Source organism: Hypanus sabinus, chromosome 28 (assembly GCF_030144855.1).
Source record: "Hypanus sabinus isolate sHypSab1 chromosome 28, sHypSab1.hap1, whole genome shotgun sequence".
NCBI lineage: Eukaryota > Metazoa > Chordata > Chondrichthyes > Myliobatiformes > Dasyatidae > Hypanus > Hypanus sabinus.
In genome coordinates this window covers 16,658,941-16,685,837 of record NC_082733.1, presented here as the reverse complement: position 1 = coordinate 16,685,837, position 26,897 = coordinate 16,658,941, and the positions used below count along the sequence as shown (strand labels likewise).

Here is a 26,897-nt window from a genome sequence, read left to right as displayed (position 1 = left end):
GCTTGTTTTTCTTTGCTACAGCAGTGATCTACCTCTTGTCATGGATCAAACGAGAAATAAAACTGTGGTTAAAACAATCAGTGCTTTGTAATTAGAGTGAAATAATCCTACAAAATGGAGTTCGAGAAATAGAAATAATTGTACATTTCAAAACTGGTACTGTTTGGACACAAACCAGATAAATTACACAGTAAATTTTCACCTGAATTAAGGATATAGTTTTTCCCACAAGTAAAGCTCAAAGACCAAATGAGGTACAGTTTCAACATTGTTTAAATAAAATCCAAACATAGCTTCTGTGAGTGAAATCCTACGTGAATCCTGGCGAAGATGCTTTAAAAAAGTAATGTCAAGGTGGAGAACATCAGAGAAGATTCATGTTATTCACCAATGGATTCATAATATACTGATGTGGTCACTCAATATTAACAATAACTTTTTAAGATCCCTTGCTATTTACTGTTTCAGACCCCATAGAGAAACATCCCTATTCCCCAAACATTTGGCAATGATTCATTATTTACTGAGATCCAATGCAAAAATTCAAGATATGCTTAATTCTGGCTGTTAAAAGTATTTTTTTCTTTAAACACAAAGGCAGTGTAAACAGACACAGGAACTTGTCTCTTAGATTTTTCTTTTTACAATGCACAACCTTTGATATCAAGGTTGAGACGGATAGATTTTTGGACTAACAAATGATGGAGCAGGTTCAGGAGGCCACGAGGGCTCTCCCACTCCCACAGTTAATATCATTTGTCAAATTCTTCATTGGTTGCTTACCTTTTACAGATTTCTGATAAATAGTTTCCTGATCCACTGTTGTTCTTAGACTATACATTTATCATGGACAATTGTAGTTTTCTATCGTTCGCCACCGATTGTGAAGATTTCTATATAAAAGCAAGCCTTTCTTTCGATTTAGCTATTGTCCTTCTTCTTTGTAGTTACAATCTTCCTTTACATCCACATATTTTTGCACTTCCTGTCAAGGATTGTTTTTGTTGTGTGTATTAAAATAGTTCCTATAACTTATCAAGGGCTTCACATGTTTATTATTTATTTATTTAGAGATACAGCGCGGAATAGTCACGCAGCCCGACAACCACGATTTAACTCCAACCTAATCACTGGACAATTTACAATGACCAATTAAGCTATTCAGTACATCTTTGGACTGTAGTGGGAAACCGGATCACCCAGGGATAACCCATGTTTTCCACAGAGAGGACAGACAGACACCTCCTTTTGGATGACACCGGGGTTGAACTCCAAACTCTGACACCCTGAGTTCTCATATTAAAATAAAGTCTGAAACCAACAATTTGACTGATTTAAAATGTCATATCCATTTTTGGGAAATAACAGATTATCAAAGTAAAAAACAAACTATCAGTCAATCTAATGTGGTGGGGTTACCTCTGTGGGTAATTCTACACCTTGGAGATACCCCTTGCCACTTCTGGCGGAGTTTTGAATCTCAGTGTAAGGTGGTGAACTTGCTTTATACCTAAAAGCATTTACCATCCAGCAACATCAGCGTTAACCTCAACTGCACCTCCTTGACTGTTTCCCATCATTCCTCCGTAGACTAAACTGTGCACCATCTGATTCAAGGACTAGGCCTCCATAGCAATCAAGGCTGGAACTCCAAAATATCCAACACTCTCCAAGAGGAGAAACTCTGCCTACTCTCAGTTTGATATTCCTTCTCCGATCCTCCACACCCTATTCCTAAGAGAGAAACATCCACTCAGGTCACCCTTTCATGATCGCTTGGGACTTTTCTACAGGATTGGATACATTTGTTTTAAATTCGCTTATTACAACATGAATACCCAGCCAACAACGCACATAATAGTAATGCTCCTTTAATACTTTTCAGTCAGTTTATGAACTATTGACCTGTAATAAATGGAAGCATTCAGTAGTCCAACTTCAGAGTGTACAATATAGTCAGTGAAATTTCTGAGCATTGCATACAAAAAGCCCAGCTTTCCTTTGAAGTTCGTCATGCATATGAATTGTGTTCAGGAGAAGCGACGGTATGTTTTGGTTGCCCCAGTGTGCCATGGAGGAAGCATTGCTAATGGTTCTTTCTGAAAATTAATAGCTTTATGAACTCTGCTTTAAAAAATGTGTCCTGATCAGCACAGAAAAACGCTGCTGTTTCAGAGATGTTGAAAGGAGTGCACTTAGGTTTCCAAAAAGCATTTTGACAAGGTGCCCCATAAAAGGATGAAGCAAGGCAAGAGATGGTGAATATGGGATAATACATTAGGTTAGAAAGAGTACTGACCGACTAACAGGAAAACAAAACTTTTGGGATAAGTGGTTTACTGTTAGGTTGGCAAGCTGTAAAATAGTGGGTGCTGCAGGGATCAGTGCTGGACTCTGCACTAACGAACTAAGAAAAGGAACCAAGGGTATTGGAATGAAGTTTGCTGGCTACACAAAGGCAGGCGGGAAAGAAAGCTGTGAAGAGTATACCAAAAGCTTGCAAAGGGAAGTAGAAAGGTTAATGGAAAATGTAAAAATAGAAAACTACGGCACAAAAGTAGGGAGCCGCATTGTGAATCACTTTTGTTGAAACCATTCTTGGAGACTCATTTACGGAAGGATGTTCTTGAGTTGGGGGTAGTTTAGAGGACATTGAGCTCAAACCCAAGAAAAGGAGATTGTCAAATATGGAGCCATTGAGCAGATTGGGCCTATACTCATTGGAGTTTGAAAGAATAAAAGATGAAGGAAATGGGATGTACATGTTGTGATAGTTAATTGTGTTATTCCCATGCCACCCACATGGGAGGAATTCACATACTGTACAAGCAGAGTTATCAATAAAGTTCAGTTGCATATCCTGCAAGAATGGCATCTTGGTGTGCTCTGCACTGTCTCACAATATAGAACACAACGTGGTGACAGAAGTGGTCAGCAATGAACTAGTGCTACAGACCAAGCGAGATCCCCTACAAGAAAGAATTTACAGTAAGAGCATTCTTAAACATATACATCTATGAAAAATGTCCAGAGACTTATCAACCTAAACTGCTGATGCTAATTGTATGCACGGCATAAGCTGAGAACTGGTTAGGGTTGCTAGGCAATGGCTTCGAACTGCACCCAAAAGTGAATACTAGCCTGGGGAAGCATACAGAGACACAGCCACAGCAGAGAAGCCAGTCAAACTCTCCGGGAGAGAAAAGAAGACTTTTGTAGACCAAATAAATAACATAATAAATAAACAAACAGGAGCAAACACCTGCAGTACCTACATCTACTTACCTAATAAAGCCCCCTGAGACATTTGATTTCTCCAAACGAGGGGACTTTTTGAGAGATAGCTCAGACACTTTGACAGATTTAGGGTTGCAAGCAATCTCACTCAGGCTTCAGAAGAGCAGCAAGTAAGCTCACTGATACACTGGATGGGTGACAAAGCAGATGACATCATGGGTGAATTAGGACTGACATGCTCAGGTAAATGAGTACAAAACAGCGCAGGGCAAAGAATATTTCACAGGAATGTGAAACGTGATGTATGAGAGGGAACACGGTGCAGTCAGAAAGACTACAGAAAGAGCTGACAGTAGAGCTCAGCTCAAACTAAACAGACAAGTGAAACTAAGAGCTGGTAAAATGTCCACCTGCAGGAGATGCAACAAGTCTCCTTTCTATGTCAAAGAACTCTGCCCAGCAAAAGAACTGAAATGCCAGCAGTGCAGTAGCGTTACCCATTATAGAAGCCAGTGTCACTCAAAAACCTGCCCTTCAGGACAAACAAAACCATCATTCAGATGAAGGGAGTGCTTTCCTTGGGACTCTAGATTCAAATAGACAAGGATGGGGTACTGCAGTTCGGTTGCAAAATGAGGCAGTGGCGTTCAAAATGGACCCTGCTGCAGATGTCGCAGCCATTCCCAAATGTCTGTTCACAAAACTAGTGAAAAAAACAAGCATTTCACTAAATCCGACTCAGAAAGTGTTAAAGGAGTGTTTACTACTTCCATCCATAAAAATGAGAAGCAGTTAAAAGAGGATGTCTATGGTGTTCAGAGTCTTTTATCACCACTGCTGGGACGATATGCCATCGAGAAGCTGAACCTCATTGCAAGGCTTGGTTCACCAAACAATGTTCAGTAGCAGAAGTACCCAGAGTTGTTAACAGGTCCAGCTGTGCTGAAAGAAGTGTACCATACCCAACTGAGGCTGGGAGTGACCCCCTACTCTCTAACCACAGTGAGGTGTATATCAGTCCCATTGATGAACAAAGTCAAAGCTGAATTTGAGAGAACGGAGGCACTTGACACCATAACTGGAGTGAATGGACCTCTGGACTGGTGTGAAGGCATTGTTCCTGCTCCCAAGTCAGATGCCACAGCAAGGATCTGTGCTGATCTAATAAAACAGAATAACACAGTGAGGCTGGAGAAGGTAACTCTGCCCTCTGTTGAGCACACATTGGGTAGGCCAGGTGGAGCAAAGTTTTTCACCCAACCGGATGCAAACTCAGGATTCTGGCAGATCTATTTAGCTCCGAGTGATGGACGCTCACAACCTTTATCACACCGTTTGTACACTGTACTTTCAGGAGACTTCCTTTTGGCATTTTATCAGCACATGAACTCTTTCAGGGGAAGATGGACCAAATTTTGGAAGGACTGGAAAGAGGCTGATCTTCGGCTCAAGTGAGGAACGTGACGAAAGAGTGGAACTGACTCAGAGAAACTGAAACAGGCTGGAATCAACCTAAGCAAAAAGAAATGCGAATTTGTAAAGTTGGAGGTGAAGATCTTGGGCTACCCATTGTTCTCAGAGGGAGTGCAACCAGATTCAGACAAATGGGCAGGAGTTCAGAACATGGAGCAACCTACAAATGTGTCAGAGATCCACATTTTTCTTGGCATGATAAACCAACTAGGAAAGTTCATTCCAGATTTGTCAGAGAAAACAAAGCCACTATGAGACCTCCTCTCTCAGAGAAACGTTTGGACCTGGGACTCACTGCAGAAGTAGTCATTCTCATCATTTAAAGCAGAGCTTATCTCTCCAGCAACAGTGGCGTTTTTTTATCCGAAGAAAGCAACCACAAAACACCTCTTCCTTTGGCCCGGGGGAGTACTATGCCAAACTGCAGTGATGTAGGGAAATCAATGGCGTAAGAATCAAGAGCTCTGACTCCTTCTGAACAGCATTACGCCCAAATCGAAAAGGAGATGCTAGTTCTAGTGCAGGCTTGCGAATACTTCAGCTGGTACATGATAGGCACTAAATTCCTTGAAACAGGTCACAAGCCACTTGTCAGTGCCCTCAGCTCAAAACACTTGGATGACTTACCTCCACATCTGCAACAGTTCAGAATGAGGCTTACGCAATACTGTTATGACATTGAACATGTCCCCTGCAAATCCTTCACAACAACTGTCAAGGACGCTGTGCAAAAGTGTGCAGACAGAAGCTAAATCTGCTGTCGTGGAAAATACCAACATTTACTTAGCTCAGGTAAGTGAACATTCTCCTGCATCAGAGAGTAAACTGGATCAATTTTGTGCTGAATTGTAAAAGGACAAAATCTGCAGCAAGGTCATGCAATACTGTGAGCATGGATGGCCAGCTGTTCCAAAAGGGTCTCATGAACTCAAACCTTACTGGCTTGAAAGAGGCACATTCACCATTCTTGATGGCTTGCTGCAAAAGAGCTCCAGGCTCATCATTCCTTCAGTGCACGCCAAAAGCATCAGTCAAAGCCACCAAAGACATCAAGGCATCAAAAAATGTCTCCAAGGAGAAAGGCAATCCCTGTGGTAGCCTGGTCTGAGCACACAGCTGGGAGATTATGTAAAGCAATGTGAACCATGCAGAAATCTGCAAAAAAAAAAATCATGCTGAACCTCTTTGTCCCACTGAATTCCCAGACCTTCCATGGTAAATTGCTGCCACGGACATTTCAGAGAAGAGATAAATACTTCCTCACTGTTGATTACGACTTACTGAATGTTGACGTGTCCAAGCTGTCCTCTGCGTCCTCAGCAACAGTTATACAGCACCTGAAAGCTGTATTCACTCGTCATGGAATACCGGAGACACTTGAGTCAGACAGTGATCCAAATTCAGCTGCTCAGAATTCAAAGCCTTTGCTAGGGACTATGAGTCCAAACACCAGACAAGCAGTCCACAGTATCCACAGGCTAATGGAGAAGAGGAAAGAGCAGTGCAAACTGTTAAGAGTCTCCAACTGAAGGCAAAAGTCCTCCACAAAGCTGAGCTAGCTATTACTCCACACTTATTGCAAATAGCTGCAGTCCATCAGAGCAGTCAAAGGGCCAGAGACTGAGAACAAGCCTGCCCAGTTTTCCTTCCCTTCTCCAGCCTCACTTACCAGACTGAAACAAAGTGAGACAACACAGCATGGGAAGATGAAGAACGTGTATGATCTCAGATGCAGAACAAAACCTTTGTTGCCTCTCGGGAGTGGTGAAGCTGTTTGGGTTTCAGGTCTATTCACCAAACGATGTACCACCACCGTTTGTGATCAGAACATCACAAAGTGAAATCAGGCAGGACAGGTGTGTGCTCGTGCAACTTCAAAGTCTACATAAGGTAGAGAAAGGTATAGAGTGGCCTGATCCTTTGAGGATCACTTACCTGAGGTGGACGCACCTGTTCAAAAATTTCCACCTACTCCAACACTTCCAGGAACTTATACCGATCAGATCATTTATCTGTCCCACCACAGAGATGTACTCCATAGTCTAATAGCTAAGGGCAAGTGACTAAAGAGGCAGAGTGTTCAGGTGCTGGAGTATTCAGGTAACCTAAATTGACCTCTTTTAGATTTAATGTTTTTTTAAAAAAGAGTTCTAATATAGAAAATTTTTCACAAATTGAGATTATTCTTAAAAAAAAAGGAATTGGTGGATAAAAAGTAGCAAAGCAAAGAGACCATTAGAAACAAAGACAGTTATAATGTTGGCAATTATTTTTTATGTTTATGTAAGGAGCAGAAGTTGTCTGCTATGGGTATGGTGAACCAAATTGCACAATTTCAGTAACTACAATTTCAATGCAGTTCAATAGACAAGAAGTATATACCTAGGTTTTTTTTATATTTCCAAGAATGATGTAGTGCCAGTTAATAGTGTTATTCCTATGCCACTCAGTTAGCCACTCCCACGTGGGAGGAGTTCACATACTGTACAAGTTGGGCCGTCAATAAAGTTCAGTTGAATTTCCTGCAATGCTGGCATCTTGCGCTATTCCTCAATATCGAATACAACAGTTCCTTTACAAACAAGAGAAAATCTGCAGATGCTGGAAATTCAGGCAATCCAACTCAAGCAAAATGCTGGAGGAACTCAGCAGCCCAGGCAGCATCTATGGAAAAGAATAAATAGTCGACATCGTTTCGGGTCGTGACCCTTCATTAGGACTTATATACAGTTCCAAGGGGGCTGAACAGGATAGATGAGAGGATGTTTCTCTCTTGGAACTGGGGTGTGGAGGATAAGTGAGGAAGATAGAAATAAGTTTCAAAATACATAACCAGCTTTGAACCAGGCCCTTTGGTCCAATGGGTGCACACTTACCATCAAACACAAGGTAATATTTTGATTTGTATTAAAATTCTATATTTTCCAGTTGTTGAATAAGTTGACCTTAACAAAATAGCAAAACATCCATTTATTTTTTCATAAGGTCACAAAGTCCTTAAGCAGATATTTTCTGAACTGCTCGCTGCAGTACTGTTTCCTTCAGTTGTATGGTGAAATCTTTATCTTGCCAATAATCCCAATGAAGGGGGACCTGTCCCACAGGTGTGTGGTTTCGTAGGTTAACTGACCACTGTAAATTATCTCCAGAGTGTAGCTAAACTGTAGCATTTCCCGGTAGTTGATAAGAATGTGGGGAGAATAAAAAGAGGAACTGAATTAAGATCAGCATAAAGTCGGTGCTTGATGGCATGTCTGTACTCAATGGGTTGAAATATTTGTTTCCATGCTCTCTCTGTGACAATATGCAAATAGCTATTTACAATTCAAATTATTATCAAACCCAGGTTCTGCTTGATATGTGTTGAATAAAAACAGATATCGCTAGAAACACCAGGTCAGGTAGCATTTTTTTTAAAAAGAGAAACAATTAATATTTCAGACCATCAATGCAAAGGTTTGTAAAGGGGGTTTCTTCTTTTTCTTTGTTACTGCGTATGTTAATCAAAATGGCTTCTTTGTTTTGTTAAACGTAGGAATGCTTCTTTGTTGCGAGAGAGTGCTGGAAGCTTGTTTGGGTTAAAATTTACTGATAACGAGAATTGTATTCCTTTGTAAACCAATTGAGATGAATGTTGTTCTTTCTTCTGAATCTGTAAGCTATTGTTGGCGGGCTTTTGGGGAGATAGGTGCGAGGGGGTGAGAGTGAGAGGACCCAATGCTGTAAACTGGGTGAGGAACGGACCCCAAGCGGGGGTCCAAGGTCAGGAGGAACCCCGAGGAGAGGAGACGAAGATAGATGTGCTTGGTTGACCACTTCGGGTGGTCCCGAGCTGCGAGTCGAGGAGTTCGGAGGGGATCGAATGGTGGCCAGAAGACTTCAGTAATTGAGCTCCAACGATTGTGCATGAAGTGGTTTGGACTTTGATAAGTTAGCGCCTTTTCTTTATTTTCTTTTCCTTCATATATACTGTATCGTTATTAATCACTTAGTTATAGTAATCTTTATAAATTGTACTCATTTAATCACATATGGTGTACTGTCTGTTTTTGGGCGAGGCAGGGACATCACACAGCATCCACACAAGCTGATTACCCAGTTTGGTGGGGCCGAAGGCTGCTCCCCCTAGACGAGAACGAGCTGAGTGAGCCTGAGGTGAGCCTGAGGCGACCCAGGGGGCTACAAGTACAAAAGGTTCAAAGGTTTATTTTATTATCAAAGTATTTATGCAGATTACAACTTCTGAAACTTGTCTTCTCCAGATAGCCATAGAATAGAGAAACCATATAAGTAGCTGAAGGAAAGGCATCAATCCCCGCTGCATGAAAGGAGAAAGAAACAAAAGCTTGCAAACACCAAACACCACCAACCCCTCCATCGCACAAAAACTAACAGGTCACCCAAACCTCCAGCCCGTCAATCCACAACAAGAAAGAATGGGTAAGAGCACAAAAGAAACATGGAATTGAAAGAGGCCAATATGAACTACAGTCCAATGCATAAATCTCAGAATTTTGATAACATCTTAGAGATCATTGGGATTCAACAACACCTCCGAAGGCAGCAACTCGAACCAGCGACCATTGCTGGGAAGGTGAGGAACATTTCAGAGGGAGTAGTGGAGGGATTGGTAGGACATTGGAAATATCTCTAATTTGGACTGACTAGGGTCACCATGGTCCTGACGAAGGGTCTCAGCCCGAAACGTCGACAGTGCTTCTCCTTATAGATGCTGCCTGGCCTACTGCGTTCCACCAGCATTTTGTGTGTGTTGTTTGAATTTCCAGCATCTGCAGATTTCCTCACGTAGGGTCACCATGGTGATGCCTTACTCAATAAAACCAGCAAAATTTTAATTTCTTTCAAGTTATCATTACTACAAGATGATAAGAAAATAAATATTTTTGATGTCTTATGATAGTGAAGGAGAAAATTTGGCCTATCATATCAAAGTTGCTTCTCAATGAAATCCCATTAAACTTATGTCCCTGTTGCATATTTAATATTTCAGTAATACCATTAATATATTGCTTGAGTAAGCATTCTTGTTTGTTTACATTATTTATTACTGGTTACATGCAAGAAGTGTGTGAAAGTGATAGATCATTGGGGCACCATGTCATATGTGCTTGCACCTCACTACGGTAAAGCCGAGCACACGTTCTTCTGGGCTCTGTGTTTTCCTTTCAATTAGTTTTACATTTGGAGTTACAAAACTTAACAGTGGCAATGAGTATGTTTTAAAATGAACCTGAGAAGATTACTTACCTTTTGAAGTGCAGCACATTTTCTTCCTCAGAAGGGGAAAGAGAGACTTTAAAGTTAAAAAATAAAGTTTTTTCTTCGCAAGGGGAGAAAGACGATTGAGTTTAAAAAAAGGTGTAAAATGGTCGAAATTCTCAGGCTCATAAATAGTGAGTACCCGGTGATGATAATCATAAATTAAAAAAACTATATCGGAAAGATAGATACTTTAGATTCCACAATAGATAACTGAGTTATGCATACTGAATGAATTGAGCAGTATTTTAAAGCAAATGGAATAGCTGATGAGAAACAAGTACCAGTTATGCCGAGTGCAATTGGTGGAATAACATACAGTGTGCTTAGAAGTTTGACCGCTCCAACCAAACGAACCAAAATTATCATGAAAGTAATGCAGGAACACTTAGAACCAAAACCATCATTGATTGTAGAACACTTAGGTTTCATAAGCAAAATTAAAAGGAAGTGAAGTTCATTTCATCCCACATGGCTGATTTGAAGACATTGTCTAAGCATTGTCAGTTCAGTGATGGATTTAATGATGCACTGAGAGATAGTTTAGTTTGTGGAATCTTTCAAGAAAGCATTTAAAAAAAAGTACTCAACTGAAGCACAACTCATATTTAAAAGAATAGTTGAAATCACTGCATCAATTGAAACAGCAGCCAGAGATGCAACTGAGTTGCAGTCAGTGAAAGTGAGCATAGATAAAATTGCAATGTCTTAACAGAAAACAACCTGGTCAAAAGAATTCTGTTACTGTGATGCAGGGGCTCACATACACCAAACCAATGGCGGCTTAAAGGCAAAACTTGCAGAAAATGCTGCAAAGTAGGACTCATACAAAGAGCATACAAATAAATGGACTGCGCAGGGAAGAGATAAAGATAAAAAGGCAAGTTGCAGTTTCAAAAAGAGCACTAATCTGCATGCTATTGATGAAAAGCCTGATAATGATAAGAGTGACTTGGACTGTGTAGCCTTGCGATTTACAATGTCAAAACTAATAAGAGTCAAGTGTTATGGGTTACATCAGAAAGGAATGGCAAATTGATCAAAATGGCATTGTACTCTGGCTTGGCTGTTTCAGTTATTCCACAAAATGAGTTTCAACAGCATATCTACCAAACTGCAGATATCCCACTAAGAATTTATACTGGAGAATTGATACAGCACCACCAAGCCACATTAGGCTTGTATGTGGTAAAAACAGCAGAGCCAGCATTGTGGGGCCATGGTTGACAGAGACAAATACAACTTGATTGGAGATCCAGAGCAACAGGTACAGAATGCCGGAGGAACTCATCAGGCCAAGCGGCATCAATGGAAAAGAGTAAACAGTCGTTTCGGGTCGAGACCCTTCTTCAGGACGGGGGAGATGCCAGAATAAAAAGGTGGGAGAGGAGAAGAGTTTATCTGTAAGGTGATAGGTGAAGCCAGGTGTGTGGGAGAGGTCAAGGGCTGCAGAAGAAAAAATCTGATAGGAGAGGAGAGTGGTCCACAGGAAAGAGGGAGGGACCCAGGGGAAATAACAGGCAGGTGAAAAGAAGTGAAAGGTCAGAGGGGGGGGGGAGGAGTAGAGGAAGGGAGGAAATTTGCTACCAGAAGGAGAAATTGATATTCATACCATCAGCTGGGAGGGTACTCGGATGGAATATGAGGTGTTTATCCTCCATACTGAGGGTTGCCTCATTTTGGCACAAGAGGAGGCTATATATTAACATGTCAGAACGGAAATAGGAATGGGAATTAAAATGTTTAGCTACCAGGAATCCAGCTTGAGGTGGATAGTATGGAGGTGCTCAAAGATGCTGTCCTCCCAATTTACAACGAAACTCACCAACGCAGAGGAGGCCATATCAGGAGCACCGGACACAATAGACCAAAGCATTGTCCAGTTATACTCCAGACATTGGAGATCAGCCTGTCTCTATCTTTGGAGACAAACTGTCAACCCACATCTTTTATAAACCTACTGATTTCCATGGTTATCTCGACTATACCTCTTCTCACACTATCTCCTGTAAAAATGCTATTCCCTTTACTCAGCTTCTTCACCTCCACTGAACCTGTTTCCAGGACTCTGCTTTCCATTCCAGGACATCAGAGATGTCTTCCTGCTTTGAAGAATAGAGTTTCCTTTCCTCTACTATTGAAGCTGCCCTCACCCGCATCTCCTCCATTTCCCATACGTCTGCATTCACCCCATCTTCCTGCCACCGTAATAGAGATAGAGTGCCTCTTGTGCCCAACAGCCTCCACAGTTAACACATTATACTTCGCAACTTCTGCAATCTCAAAAGGGATCCTACTACTAAACATATCTTTACCTACACCACCCCCCCCCACCCCGCTTTCCACAGGGATCACTCCCTTGGCGATTCCCATGACAATTCGTCTCTCCTCACTAAACTCCCTCTGGGTACTCATCCCCATAAGCGGCCAAAGTGATACACCCACCAATGAACCTCCTTCCAAGTGAGGCAACATTTCATCTGCAAATCCACTGGGGTTGCCTATTGTGCCCAGCGCTCCCAATGTGGCCTCCTCTACACTGGTGAGACCTGTTGTAAATTGGGGACCACTTTGTCTAGCACCTCCACACCGTCTGCCAAAAGTTCAACTTCCTGGTGGCCAAGCATTTTAATTCCAATTCCCATTCCTGGTCCAGCGTGTTGATCTCTGGCTTCCTCTCGTGCCAAGATGAGATCACCCTTAGTGTGGAGGAGTAACACTTTATTTTCCATCTGGGTACCCTCTAACCTGATGGTATGAATATTGACATTTCCTTCCAGTAAACTAACTTCAAACCCCCCCCCCCCCCCGCCCCACCCCATTCCAGATTCTGACCATTCACTTCTCACCTGCCTATTACTTCCCTATGGGTCACTTTCCCTTATGGTCCACCCTCCTTTATCAGATTCTTTCTTGTCCAGCTCTTAATATGTCTCATCCACCAGGCTTTACTTAACACCTTCCTGCTAGCCTCCTTCCCCTCCACCACCTTTTTATTCCTCGATCTGCCCTCTTTCTTCTCAGTCCTGAAGAAAAGTCTCGGCCCAAAATGTCAACTGTTTATTTTTCTTTCTTTCTTTCTTTTTTCTATAGGGATGTTAGGGGGGAGGGGTTAAGGGGAGGGGGGGGAAGGGTATTTTTTTTTACATTTTTTTTCTTTCTGTAATTATTTGAAAACTCAATAAAAAAGGTTTTTTTAAAAAAAGGATAAAATCCTCAATGAAAGATGAAGGAATTCCGAAGGTGCACCGTGGGTAATGCCAGTAGTCCCAGTAGCCAACAAGTCAAGATCTGTGGTGATTTTAAGGTCATCATCAACGCAGTACTGAAAGTAGATCAATACCCTCTGCCCAGGATAGAGGATAAAGGACGTCTTTGCAAACTTTTCTGGAGGGAAACACTTCAATAAAGTGGACTTATCTGAGGCCTACCAACAGAGAGAGTTGGAAAAAGGATGCTATGTGTCTCTCACCGTAAACCCTCACAAAAGGCTTTAGTGCTATAATAGGAGTAACGTCTGCTCCTGCGCTCTGGCAGAAAGCTATAGACTGGGTGCTGCATGGCTGCCCAGAAACCCAGTGTTACTGGTGTGGATGACAAGAAACACCTCCAAAGTATTAAAAAGAGTTGAAGATAATGGGCTCAGAGGACAACGCAACAAGTGTGAATTCTTTAAACCAAGCATCACTAACTGTGGTCATACCATTTATGCACAAGCATTACTCAAGTATTTTGAGGAAATTCAAGGAGCTGCAGATGCCCCAAGGCCAAAGGATGTGTCACAATTGCAGTATTTTGTAGGATTTGTCAATATCTGTAACAGGATCCTGCCAAAGCTGGCTATTGTGCCCCACCCTTTGAACTCAATATTAAAGATCAGGAAGAAATGGCAATGGACTAAACAGTGCGAGGTTGCTTTCCAAAAGGCAAAGAAAACAGTGATGTCAGATACAGTACTCATACATCATGATCCACATCATCCATTGAAGCTTGTCTGCGACATCTCACCTTATTGTATAGGGACAGTCATATCACATGTTTTGAGTGATGGAAGAGAACACCCCAAGTAGACTTTGCAACACATTCCCTTACTCCTGCAGAGAATAAATATGCACAAATTGACAGAGAGCCCTTGATTCTGGTTTGGGGTATAAAGAATTGCAGCTAGTACTTGTAATGGAGAGAGTTTACCCTCATTACTGATCCTCAACCACTAGTGTCCATTTTCAATCCACAGAATGGTGTTCCACTAATAGCAGCATCGTGAATGCAGAGATGGGCTCCGTTTCTTGGAGGGCTCAGATACAAGATTGAATTCAAGAGGACAACTAATCCTGGAATGTCAATGGATTATGCTGTTTACCCTTGGAAAAAGAAATATCTGAAAAATTTAGGTATACTCCTTTTAGCATATTCTCCCTAATGCAAATCGAAAGTCTCCCTATTACAGCAGAGATGATCAAAAGGAGAACCAGAAATAACCCCACACTGTCTCAGGTCACCCAAAATGTCCGGCATTGGCAGCAGAAACCCCAGCTCCCTTATTTTTCCAGCACCAGGATGAACTTGCCAGTGATGGGGTTTGCTTTATGTGGGGATTGAGAGCTGTTGTCCCATCCAATCTGAGATCTCAAGTGTTGGAAGAGCTTCATGCCAGTCATCGAGGCATGATCTGAATGAAAGCATTGGCTTGAAGCTTTGTCCAGAGGCCTGGGACAGCGCAACTGATCAAGCAGCTAACATGTCTAGAAGAGCAGGGCCTCTCCATCCCTGGGACTGACCTGCATTAGCCAGACAGAGAATTCACGTGGATTTTGCTGGACCATTCATGACCTTAAATTTCTTGAGTTGATGTTGTGTTGAGTTGATTTCATAGTTGATGCAGCGATAAAGAGTCCAAAAGTGTTCCCAATAACCTCCACTACAGCCTCATATACTGTTAAGGTGATGAGAAGCCTCTTCTCAAGGCCTGGTGTCCCAGAATACTTAGTCAATGTCAATGGACCACAGTTTGTTGTGGAACCATTTCAGTCATTCCTGAAAATGAATGGAATAAGACATACTACATCTGCACCATACCACCCAGCTACAAATGGCTTGGTGGAAAATTTTGTCCAGTTACTAAAGAACGCACCGTGGGCAAGGTCAGCAGAACACACTACACTGAATCAGATGCTCGCCAGTTTCCTCCCTGCATATCGCAACGCAGCACACCCCACAACCAACAACTCACCAGCTATGCTGTTCCTTGCACTCATGCTTGGATTTCCTCAAACCCAGTCTCAGAAGGAACATGCAGGACCAACAGCTGGGACAAGGAGGTTTGGTGTTTCACCTCTGGACAAGCAGTGCCGATGAGGCACTACAGATGTGATCAAAAATGAGGACTTGGAAAGATCAAGGACAGAAGATGACCACAATCCTACGTGGTGGAGGTTGTGCCTGATGTCACTTGGAGGTGACACAATCGATCAGTGAGGAGACCTGAGTCATTGTTAGAGAGCAGAAGTGGTTACCGCTGTCAGAACCATTTCCTGCAGTCCCAGAGCCAGCTCCTACAACCACCACGGAGCCTGAGACTGTTTCACAGCCACAAGTCTCACCTGCCAAGCTGAGTGACCCCCACCCCAGACAGGGAAGACATTATCCCACAAGGCTAAGAAATTAAATGATTAAATCTTTAGGCCTGAATGGGACAATTTAAAATTTACAATGCTATGGATGTCTGCAGAGTGGTTACATTATATAGTATACTGTGTATATAGCTAAGTTACATTCTATGTTGAGTTGGAGTTTGTAGCCAAGCAGAGAGTGGCGTGTTTTTAATATGTCAGTAATATTAAAATAATATTGCAAATATATAGCTTGAGTAAGCATTCATTGTTTGTGTACATAATTCATTATGGGTTATACGAGAAAGTATGTGAATAGCTTATGTCATTATGCCTCCACATCATATGTACGCATGCCTCACGTGTGAGCAAAGTGTGCACGTTCTCCTGGGCTCACATGTTTTTCATTCAATTAGTTTTTATGTTTGGAGTTGCAAAACTTAACCATCCCCATATGCTTCGCTGCAATCTATTCTCCCTCGCTTTCACACAGGTCCACCAACTCCTCCCATCCACCTACAACAGAAGTAATTTATAGAAACAGGTTGTTCTACTGGCCAAGCCTTTCCTACAGTGTTGATATGTTCACTCAGGCTGAGATTCAACACTGCCTATGGTATAGATCAGTACAACTTTTGGAGCTTTCCCTGCATTTAAAACTTCTTTAAAAATAGATTCATTTATTTCTATACTGTACATGCAACTTACACTCAATGATATCAATGTGGTCTTCTGCTGTTGAGTCCATCCACTTCAAGATTTGATGTGTTGTGCACTCAGAGACATTCTTCTGCACTGTTCTAATGCATGCTTATTTGAGTTACTGTCACATTCCTGTTAACTTGAACTAGTCTGGCCATTGTCTCTAAACTCTCTCATTAACGAAGCATTTTCACACATAGAGCAAGCACTCACTGGATGATTTTAATTTTCTTTCTAAACTCAAGAGGCTGTTGTGCATGAAAATCCCAGGAAATCAGACAGTTTCTGAGATACTCAAACCACCCCATCTGGCACCAACAATCATTCCACAGTCAAAGTCACTTAGATCACATTTCTTCCCCATGTTGATGTTTGGTGTGAACATCATCTGGACCTCTTGACCATGTCTGCATGCTTTTTCGCATTGAGTAGCTGCCATGTGATTGACTGATTCAATATTTGCATTAATGAGCAGGGGTATTGGTGTACCTAGTAAGATGGCCATGGATTATAAATACAAGCACATCCTGTGGACGTTTCACAGCAGTTCTGCATCTTCTACTTATCTGAGTATTACAGAGAGTTTATAGATACATTTCTACAAGGGACCTTGAACAGACTAAATTCAACAGCAATAATTTTACTTCTATGCATATGGTTGCACTGGCAATCTACCATGCAGTAAAACACATGTCCGAAACATGTTGCACTCTGTCAGTAAGTGGAAGATATACAAGTTGAGCTTCACATTTTTTTTGAAGAACATAGTTTACAAACAATCCTTGAACCAGGAAACGCCGACCAAAAATAAACTGACTGTGATATCTCTTCATCGTGTAGAAATGCAAATCAGGCACGGTGTACTCACGTCAATAAAACATAATGGAGTGAGAGAAATCCTGGCAGCTATGATGCCGTGCTCGAGTGTCAGCTCTTTTTAAGGCAGGTCACACATTTTATAACCAACTCTTTATTAATGTTTTTTTAGTGCTTGTGGCAATTTGGAGTCAAATTAAGTGGTAGATGATGACAGGCATTATTGTTGCACTTTACAGATTACAATTCCAACCATTTGTTTAAGAGAAAAGGAGGGGAGATATCTGCAAAGAGAGCAGTTAGAAAGCTGCTTGCTGCTTGCTTGTCTCTCCCTGGTATAATACAAAACCATGCAACATGCAGCTATTGAAACACTTTTAAGCATGCCATATTTTTGATTATTCGTCCATCTGAGATGTAAGGGAGCTGTGAGGGGAAAAAGGCTCCTCCAATCCTCACTAAATATAGAAATCAGCGCTTGTTAAGTGCAAAACATGTACAGAAGCAATAATTTTTGTACCAATCTAAAATTATTACTTGTACATAAGCTGATATGGGTAATGAATCAAATGTGATTGATGATTAATTATTGTAACCCACTTTCATGTTCTCTGATGTTACTCTATAAGCCCCCTGGACAAACCTGTCACAGGGTTTGTCAAGCCTCAATTCTCACATCAAAGAGTTGGAGCAAGCTCTGTGCACTGGGAGCCCAGAAGAGGCTTCTGCCAAACCAGGTGGATTGTCTGTGAGCGATGGGCTTTTCAGCTGCCAAGTGACAGCTCCCATCAACAGCATCCTAATGAAGGGGCGAGAAAAAGGGATCTAATAATGCTGTGATACTAACTTCTCCAAGTTTATAACACACATTGTCACTGAAAAATGGCTCTTAATCTATTCAAGTACCTGCAATGAATTAGTATATTAGAATACCAAGATTTAACTTCAGTTTAAGGGTTGAGCGGTATTTCTGTATTGTAATTACCGGGTAAGCTCTAATATCTAAGCGATTTATGAGAATTGTGCATCCCCTGTTAATGAAGAATAAAGATTATAGCCTAAAAAAGTATATTTTTAGCCTTTGAAAATGCAAGCACTTATAAAATGTTTGTAAGATTATGCACACACATTGAGGTACAATGTACTGTTCAGATTTATTCAACAAAGTAAAGGCTTGGGGAAGAGAAAGAGGGATAGATAGGGAAAATACAGGAAGCTAGTCTGAAAGCTCTTGATCAATAATCCCTTCATTCAGCTCCTAACTTCCCCAATCTGCTTAACCCTTTGCTGCAGTATAGTTTTGGATGAAGCCAACAAAACAGTCAAAGTTATATCAAAAATACCTTGCTCATTTTCTTTAAAAATACCTCAAGTTTTGGTTCTAGTGATACAACAAAATTCACATTCAGCAGTTCCCTGTCGCTTAACCTTAACCTATCTGTAAATTCAGAATTAATAGTAAATTTCCAGCAAACCATTTTACTACAATTTCACAAGAAAGTTAACTGGACCAGCCACTTAAATTCTGTAGCAATGGGAGTAGGTAAGAAATGGTATTTTCTGTGGCAAGTTTCTGCCAGATTACAAAGAGTCTTTCCACCATCCAAAAAAGATGTTAGGGTAGGATGGAATGCTTCCAGGTTTGCCCTTATGACTACTACTACAACAATGCTCCCTGAAATTGGAGTCACAGGTAGACAGTATGGTGACGACAACTATTGGCACGTTGGCCTTCATCAGTCAGGACGTGAAATGCAGAAGTTGAGAGGTTATGATGTGGTTCTACAAGACACTGGTGAGGCCACACTTGGAGTATGATGTTTTCTGTAGAAAAGGGATTATTAAACTGGAAAGAGTGCAAAAATAATTTATAAAGATATTCTAAGACTCAAGGGATTCGACTATAAGACATAGGAGTGAAATTAGGCCATTTGGCCCATCAAGTCGGCTCCACTATTCAACCATGGCTGATCCTTCTTTCCCCTCCTCAGCCCCACTCCCTGGCATTCTTTCCATAACATTTGATACCATGTCCAGTCAAGAACCTATCAATCTTTGCCTTAAATACACCCAACCTCCTGGCCTCCACAGCAGCCAGTGGTAATAAATTCCGTAAATTCACCACCCTCTGGCTAAAGAAATTTCTCCGCATCTGTTTTACATGGACGCCCTTCTATCCAGAAGTTGTACCCTCTTGTCTTACACTCCCCCACTTTTCTTCCCTCTCACAATACTCAAGGTGAGGCCTCACCAGTACCTTATAAAGCCTCAGCATCACATCCCTGTCCTTGTATTCTGGACCTCTTGAAATGAATGCTAAGTTAAAGGGAGAGATTGGCTAAGCTAGTACATTTCTCCTTGAAGTGTAGGTAACAGAGAAGTGACCATACAGTGGTGCACCAAATCATCGTGGCATAGATAGGATTTTCCCTGGGATTGGGTAACCAAGAACTAGAGGACATAGGCTTAAGGTGAAAGGGAAAAGATCTAATATGAATTTGAGGGCCAACTTTTTTGTCTTTTTCAGTCTGTATATGGAACAAACAGCCCAAAGGAGTTTCACTTAAACTTTTAAGTGAAGTTGATCAGGTACATAGGAAAAGGTTTAGAAGGTTATGGGCCCAACATGAGCAAATGGGACCAGCTTGGATGGAGGGTTGGCATTGACCAGCTGGGCTGAACGGCCTCTTTCTATGCTGTGTGACTCCCTCTGAATCTAATATTCAAAGTCAACATCGTTCAGAGAAAAACCAGTTTCCCTGTTCAACATATACCCTCCATCTTAGACACCAATTCCCTCTATTAATTGGTCAGTACAGCTACAGTATACCCCATCTTTAAGGTGAAATTAACCAACTCACCAAGGCACCAAACCTAGAGAATAAGTAACGTTGCAGATGTTAACTTACTTGCTTAGGCCAGGACTAACATTCTGTACACACACATTAAAATTAAATTCAGTTAATAATTTGGAATTTGAAAGAGAAATTACCAAGTCTTTGGTAACGGCAATTTTAAAAAACTGTCACCCCATCAAAACTAATCAACAAGCTTCAAGACCTAGCCTCAGTAACACCTCGTGCAACTGGATCATCAATTTCCTCACTTGCAAACCCCAGTCAATTCGGAATGGTAACGACATCTCCTCTTCAATCACCATCTGCACAGGTGCACCACAAGGCCACCCCCTGCTCTACTTGCTTTATACCTCTGACTGGGAGGCTAAGTACAGCTCCGATGCCATGTTTAAACTTGATGACAACACCTCTGTCGTTGGCCAAATCAAAGGCGGTGACGCATCAGCATATAGGAAGGAGATTGAAAATCTGGCTGAGTGGTGCCACAGCAACCTCTCATTCAACGTGAGACTACGGAGCTGATTAATTGACTTCAGGAGAAGGAAGCCAGATCCAGGAACCAGTTCTCACAGGGGATCAGAGATGGAGAGGGTCAGCATTCTTAATTTCCTCCTTATTATCATTTCAGAGGATCTGTCCTGGGTCCAGCATGTAGGTGCCATTACTGTGGTGAAAAATGTATACCTGTCTGGACATGCCTCTCTGCTGACTGCTCCTCCCACAGTCCCCTGTATAAAGGCGATTGGGGCACTGCTCCTCCCTCAGTCTTCAACATGGTCGTGCTCCATTTTCACTGTTAATAAAAGCCTATCGTTCACTTCCAGTCTCCTAGAGTTATTGATAGTGCATCAATTAGGAAGCAAGCATGGCAGGGCCTCTACTATTTTAGAAGTTTGTGCAGGTGCCCACTTCGCCTGTGAAAAGCTTTCTCACAGGCAAAGTGGCAATTCCAAGCTAAACTTGAATCAATGAAGGATGCTTGACAGTTGTGGCTGGACTCGAGCACTGTCTCTGCTTATAATGTTGAATCAAGTGACACAGGCGACAGCAGGGCAAAGCCTTCCATGCTTGCTTTGACCATCAAAACATGGAGGAACCGTCACAAACTCCCACAACCTCCAATGATCCTGTGATTTCAGACCCTGAGGCCAACATGAGACCAGCCTTCAAGAGGGTGAACCCATGAAAAGCATTGGGCCCAGACAGGATACCTGGCCAAGTACTAAAAACCTGACCAACTGGCTGCAGTGTCCTTAAGGTCTTTAACCTCTCACTTCGGCTGTCTGAGGTACCCACCTACTTCAAGCAGGCTTCAATTATCTGTGTCCTGAAGAAGAGTGTAGTGAACTGCTTCAATGATCATCATCCAGTAGCGCTTACAACTAGAGTGATGAAGTGTTTGGAGAAGTTTGTGAAGAAACTTATCAACTCATGCCCGAGAACCAACTTGGATCCGCTCCTATTTGTCCACAGCAGATGCCATCTCCATGGCTCTTCACTCAACCCTGGAGCATCTGGACAGCAAAGATGCATACATCAGGATGCTTTTTATTGTCCACAGCTCAGGATTCAATACCATCATCTCCTCAAAACTAATGCCATAATACTTTCTTTCGTAATTGGATCCTCAATTTTCTCACTTGTAGACACCAGTCAGTTCAGATTGGCAACGACATCTCCACAACCTCCATCAGCACCGGTACTCCACAAGGCTGTGTGCTTAGCCCTCTGGTCCATCCACTTTACACTTATGACTGTGTGGCTAAGCAGAGCTCCAATGCCATATTCAAGTTTGCTGATGACACACTATTGTAGGCCAAATCAAAGGTGGCGATGAATCGGTACACCTGGAGGAAGATTGAAAATCTGACTGAGTGGTGCCACAATTACAACCCCTCACTCAATGTCAGCAAGATGAAAAAGCTGATTATAGACTCTGGAGGAGAAATCCCGAAGTCCATAAGCCAGTCCTCATCAGAGGATCAAAGGTGGAGAGGGTCAGCAACTTTGTTCCTGTGTGTTATTATTTTCCAGGACCTATCCTGGGTCAAGTGTGCAAGTGCAATTACAAGGAAAGCACAGCAGCACCTCTACTTCTTTAGGAGTTTGCATAGATTCGATATGGCATCTAAAACTTCTACAAAGGTGTAGTAGAGAGGATGTTGACTGGTTGCAACAGAGCCTTGTATGGAAACATCACTACCCATGAACGGGAAATCCTACAAAACATCGTGTAGGTGGCCGAGTCCATCATGGGTAAAGCCCTCCCCACCACTGAGCACATTTATACAAAACATTGCTGCAGGAATGCCGCTTCCATCATCAGGGACTCCACCACCCAGGACATGCTCTCTTCTTGCTGCTGCCATCAGGAAGAAAGTACAGCAACCTCAATACTCACACTACTAAGTTCTAAAACAATTATTACCCCTCAATCATCAGGCTTTTGAACTAAAGGAGATACCTTCACTCAACTTCACTTTCCCCAACACTGAAATGTTCCCACAACCTATGGACTCACTTTCAAGGACTCTTCATCTCATGCTTTCAATATGTAATGTTTATTTATTTATTGTTATTATTTCTTTCTTTTTGCATTTGCAGTTTTTTGTCTTTTGCACGCTGGTTGAACGCTCAAGTTGGTGCAGTCTTTCAATGATTCGATTATGATTATTATTCTATTATGAATTTATTGAGCATGCCCACAAGAAAATGAATCCCAGGGTGTTGACATATATGAACTTAGATAATAAATTTAGTTTGAACTTTTAAGATTCAGCATGTCATCTAAAACTGACAAACTGCTATGGATGTGTGGTAAAGAGTATATTCATTTAGTTGAATCACAGCCTGAGTGGAAACTCCAGTGCCCTTGTATGGAAGAACCTACAAAAAATGGTTGATACAGCCCAGTCCATCTCAAGTAAAGCCCAACCCATCACTGAGCATATCTACATGGTGTGCTATCGAAGAAAAGCAGCACCCATTATCAAAGACACTCACCATTCTTGACATGCTCTCTTCTCGCTGTTGCCATCAGGAAGGTGGTACAGGATCCTCAGGACCCACACCACCAGTTTCAGGAACAGCTATTACCCCTCAGCCACCAGGCTCTTGAACCAAAGGGGATAACCTCATTCATCTTCACTTGCCCCATGACTGAATTTTCCCACAAACTATGGACCCACTTTTAAGGACTCTATCTCATGTCCTCGATATTCATTGCTTGCTTGCTTATTTATTGTTTTCACAGTTTGTCGTCTTTTGCACATTAATTGTTTGTCTGTCCTGTTGGTTGTGGTGTTCATTGATTCTATTGTGTTTCTTGTAGTTACTGTGAACACCTGCAAAAAACTCATCTCAGCATTGTATATGGTGACATATATCTACTTCTACAATAAACTTACTCTGAATTTTGTACTTTGAAAAGCTCACTGCATTGTCATAAAATCCTATCTAGTCCCTTAATGCCCTACAGGTGAGGCAAGTTGTTATCTAGTCTGACAATACTCCAACTGTGGTTGTCTCTTTGATCAAACCTCACAACCCAAGCAATTGCCATTAGCAGTTAAGGACGAGCAAGTAATGTGAACCTCCTGAAAAAAATGAATATTTTCAAAAAGTGTGCACAATGAAAAATCCCTTCTACAGATTCCCAGTCTAGTCATGTACTCTCCTGTCAGAACTATATCAGTATACCTTCATCACCACTAAGTTTAATGCTGCTGCATCAAATTGGACAGGGGAAATACGGTTCAAGAAGGTGGCTCACCATCATTCACAGACGTTCTGGGTGGGAAGCTTTGATGAACTTAACACCAACATTGAAACCTTAGTACCAAGTGTTCTTACCCAACCTGCCATTGGCTCTAGTGATAGATCTAGTTCTCAGCTGGCTTAACTTAAAACACTGTAATAGTAAAACCCATCAGGGTATGAAAGGACAGAATTGCATTTACACGTGTGAACTTTTCATATGCTCTGTTGATCCTCAAAGTGGCACCGGAAATGGGAGCAATAGGCATATATGGGCGAATGAAAATTGAAAGGCCATTTGGGGAGGGGGTGGGAGGAAGTATTAGATTGACTTGGGAGTAGGTTAAAAGCTTAGCACGTAGAGAGCCTATACAGTTCTATCTTCAAATACATGAACTTATTCAGGCTCATTATGGTCCCTCAATCACTTTGGTAGTTAGTTCAATGACAATCCTCAGCCAGAGCACTGGGGGAAATTCTCTGCTCCATTTTGTAAAAAAAAATGCCACAGACCTTTTACCTCAGTTTGCATAGATACGTGAGAAAATTTGATCGCTTTGCACTGCTTCTCTTGTAATAAGCAATTCATGAAATATAATGCAATAGAAATTATTTCCAGGTTATTAATGCCACTTGGGAAATTGGCTACTGGTCAGGAGTCACACAGCTTCAGTGACGGATGCTCATGAAAACACGTCATTCTGCATCAGCTTCTCCTTCGTGAAGCCTACCTGGTTATTAGTTTACGTCGTTGAGGGAGGGACCAGTTGTGATCAGTGCTGGGACTTCATTTTAATTGTCAATACCACGTTTACTTTCTAACCTTTGGCACCACCCACCCCATGGTGCCAACACACTGCCACTGATCCCGATCTCTCTTGCTACCATCACAGTAAATACTTGCATGAGCCTCTGATCAATCCTAATGCCATATGTACTCCATACACTACACCACACGACACCCACCCCCCCCCCCCACCCCCACCACCACCACCAATCCCTGATGTTTAACCAAGATCCCAGTGGTGGCCTCAATCAGTACCACCCTCAGGTACCTAACCACCTTATCCTCAATAGCCTCCTCACCTCCACTCCACACCAATTCTAATCCTCTTGATAAAAGCAATCCATTGAAATATGGGGTATAATGTCATTTAGATAAATTTTATTAACTTAATTAGGAAACTAATTGTTGCTAAGTGTAAATACTCATTTTTGTTTTTGATTTATTCATGGTTTTGGGGCACCTCTCTCCTTGGTTATAGTCCATGTAATTAGTCAAAATAACTCCTAAATGGACAATAATTGCTTTAAGTAGTAGCTTAACAGGAGCTAGGATTCCAATCTAAACTAGATGCATGCATAATCATAATTCAGTCCTAAAGGATCCAGTTTTAAAGGGGATTTATGGCTCTCAGAAGCCTCGAAGCATTAAGGTGAACCCAGGTCCTTCCTGTCATTGCTCTGCCCACCACTCTCTCAGTCATACAATCACACAGCACAGAAACCAGCCCTTCAGCCCATCTTCAAGTACCCATTTATACCAATCCCATTTTCCAGTACTTGTAATTCAAGGGCAAGAAGATGTGGTTAGTCAGAGTAAAAGGGCTTGTGTGTATTCCTCAACGGAGGAGAGCCTGCTGGAATGCTGGGCCCAAGATTAAGGGCTCAGACCTCTGTCTTGATCTTTGCAGCCCATCAATGAACTCTTGAACCGGACCGCGGTTGGGAAGCAACAATGCTCTTGGTCTCCCTTTGCATTTTTGCATCTGAATTTGCATATTTCCAACAGATCCCACCATCATACTCACCGGCTCTAAAGAACAGGTTAATGAAATATGCCAGTAAAGCAGTGGGATGGGAACAGAGTGGCTGCCCTGATTTTAACAGCCCCTTACCCAATTTACCTCACGTAAGGGAAGTTAAAATAAGGAAAAGCACTTCCACTAAAATATACCTAGATCAACACAGAGGATGTTAGATAGACTTGATCAGCTACTTGAAAGCAATTTTCAAATGAAATTTGACATGGCTTAGCAAGTTATTATTATACCCGACAAGTAAAGCAATGCATTCAACTTATAATTTAAAAGGATCAGACCTTAAATAAACACATCGTTTGGAGTACCATGTCAAGGTAAGGTTATCAGGAAGCATGAAGGTCCTTTTGCCTAACTTTTAATTTGCAAATTAGAGGGAAATTAAATCAAGCTGAAATACATAATTAGAGGGTTTTGGTTTTGTAAAGTACGAGAGTGACTACAATATCGTTAAAAGAAAATCTCAAATCAAATGCTGCTGCGGTGAGGTGCATCCTGGGAGTCAGGAGCAGGGAGCGTAGTGGTCGGCACATTGCTTTACAGTACCAGCGACCCGGGTTCAATTCCCACTGCTGTGTGCAAGTAGTTTGTACGTACTCCCTGTGAGTGTGTGGGTTTCCTCTGGGCACACTTGTTTCCTCCCACAGTCAAAAGATGGATTGATTAGTAGGTTAATTGGTCATTGTAAACTGTCCCCTGATTAGGATAGAGTTAAAGTTGGGGGTGGCTGGGCAGCATGGATTGAAGGAGGCAAGGACTAATTTTGCACAAAATCTCAATAAATAAAATACATATTCCATTATTTCCCTACGACACATACAGTAAATACTCGGGGCATTAGGCTTTTTACCATTTCCAGAATACTTTTCTTTACAACATACTTTCCCTTCCCTCCCATCAAATCTCAATAGATTCTACCATTTACTTACACAACAGAGACAATTTACAAAATCCAGTTGATGATCCATTACTGGTACTTTGGGATCTCCTGGACGACCGCCAGATCTGTGGACCCTCATCTTGTCCAAATTCTAGTTGACTCTTCTCCTCGCACAGTGAGGAAGGTGTCCTATTGATTTCTATGCATCAGCCACCATTGGCTGAGGACCCTGAAAACATGAAGAACACTGTTCCTAGCCATTTGGCGTGGAGACTGAAAATATTCTACTTAAGTCTTGTTGTTCAATCAATTAATGGTGTTATTAAAGCTGAGAAAGTGGGATTAGGAGTGGGGTCACATTGCAGTAGCTGAGGGCAGTGACTACGTGCCTTGGCCAGTTTATAGGATTGGATTGAAGACTTTCAAATATGAGCAGGGATGAGTATAACAGAGAGCTGAGGCA

The 26,897-nt window shown here is 41.9% G+C and overlaps 1 protein-coding gene across 3 annotated transcripts in view; it reads right to left on the bottom strand.

The window, feature by feature from the left end:
• The window catches only part of LOC132382451 (zinc finger protein basonuclin-2-like), a 318,584-nt gene that overhangs the window by 191,785 nt on the left and 99,902 nt on the right, over positions 1-26,897 (bottom strand). Inside the window, exon 1 of one of the 3 annotated variants that reach the window (XM_059952657.1) lies at positions 26,484-26,658. The exons of 1 other annotated variant lie outside the window; for it this stretch is intronic. In XM_059952657.1, the coding sequence (XP_059808640.1) occupies positions 26,484-26,573 (90 nt within the window). In that variant the 5' untranslated portion in view covers positions 26,574-26,658. Of the gene's footprint in view, positions 1-26,483; positions 26,659-26,897 lie in introns of those variants that run through there. One more of the 3 variants, XM_059952663.1, reaches the window with a different exon arrangement.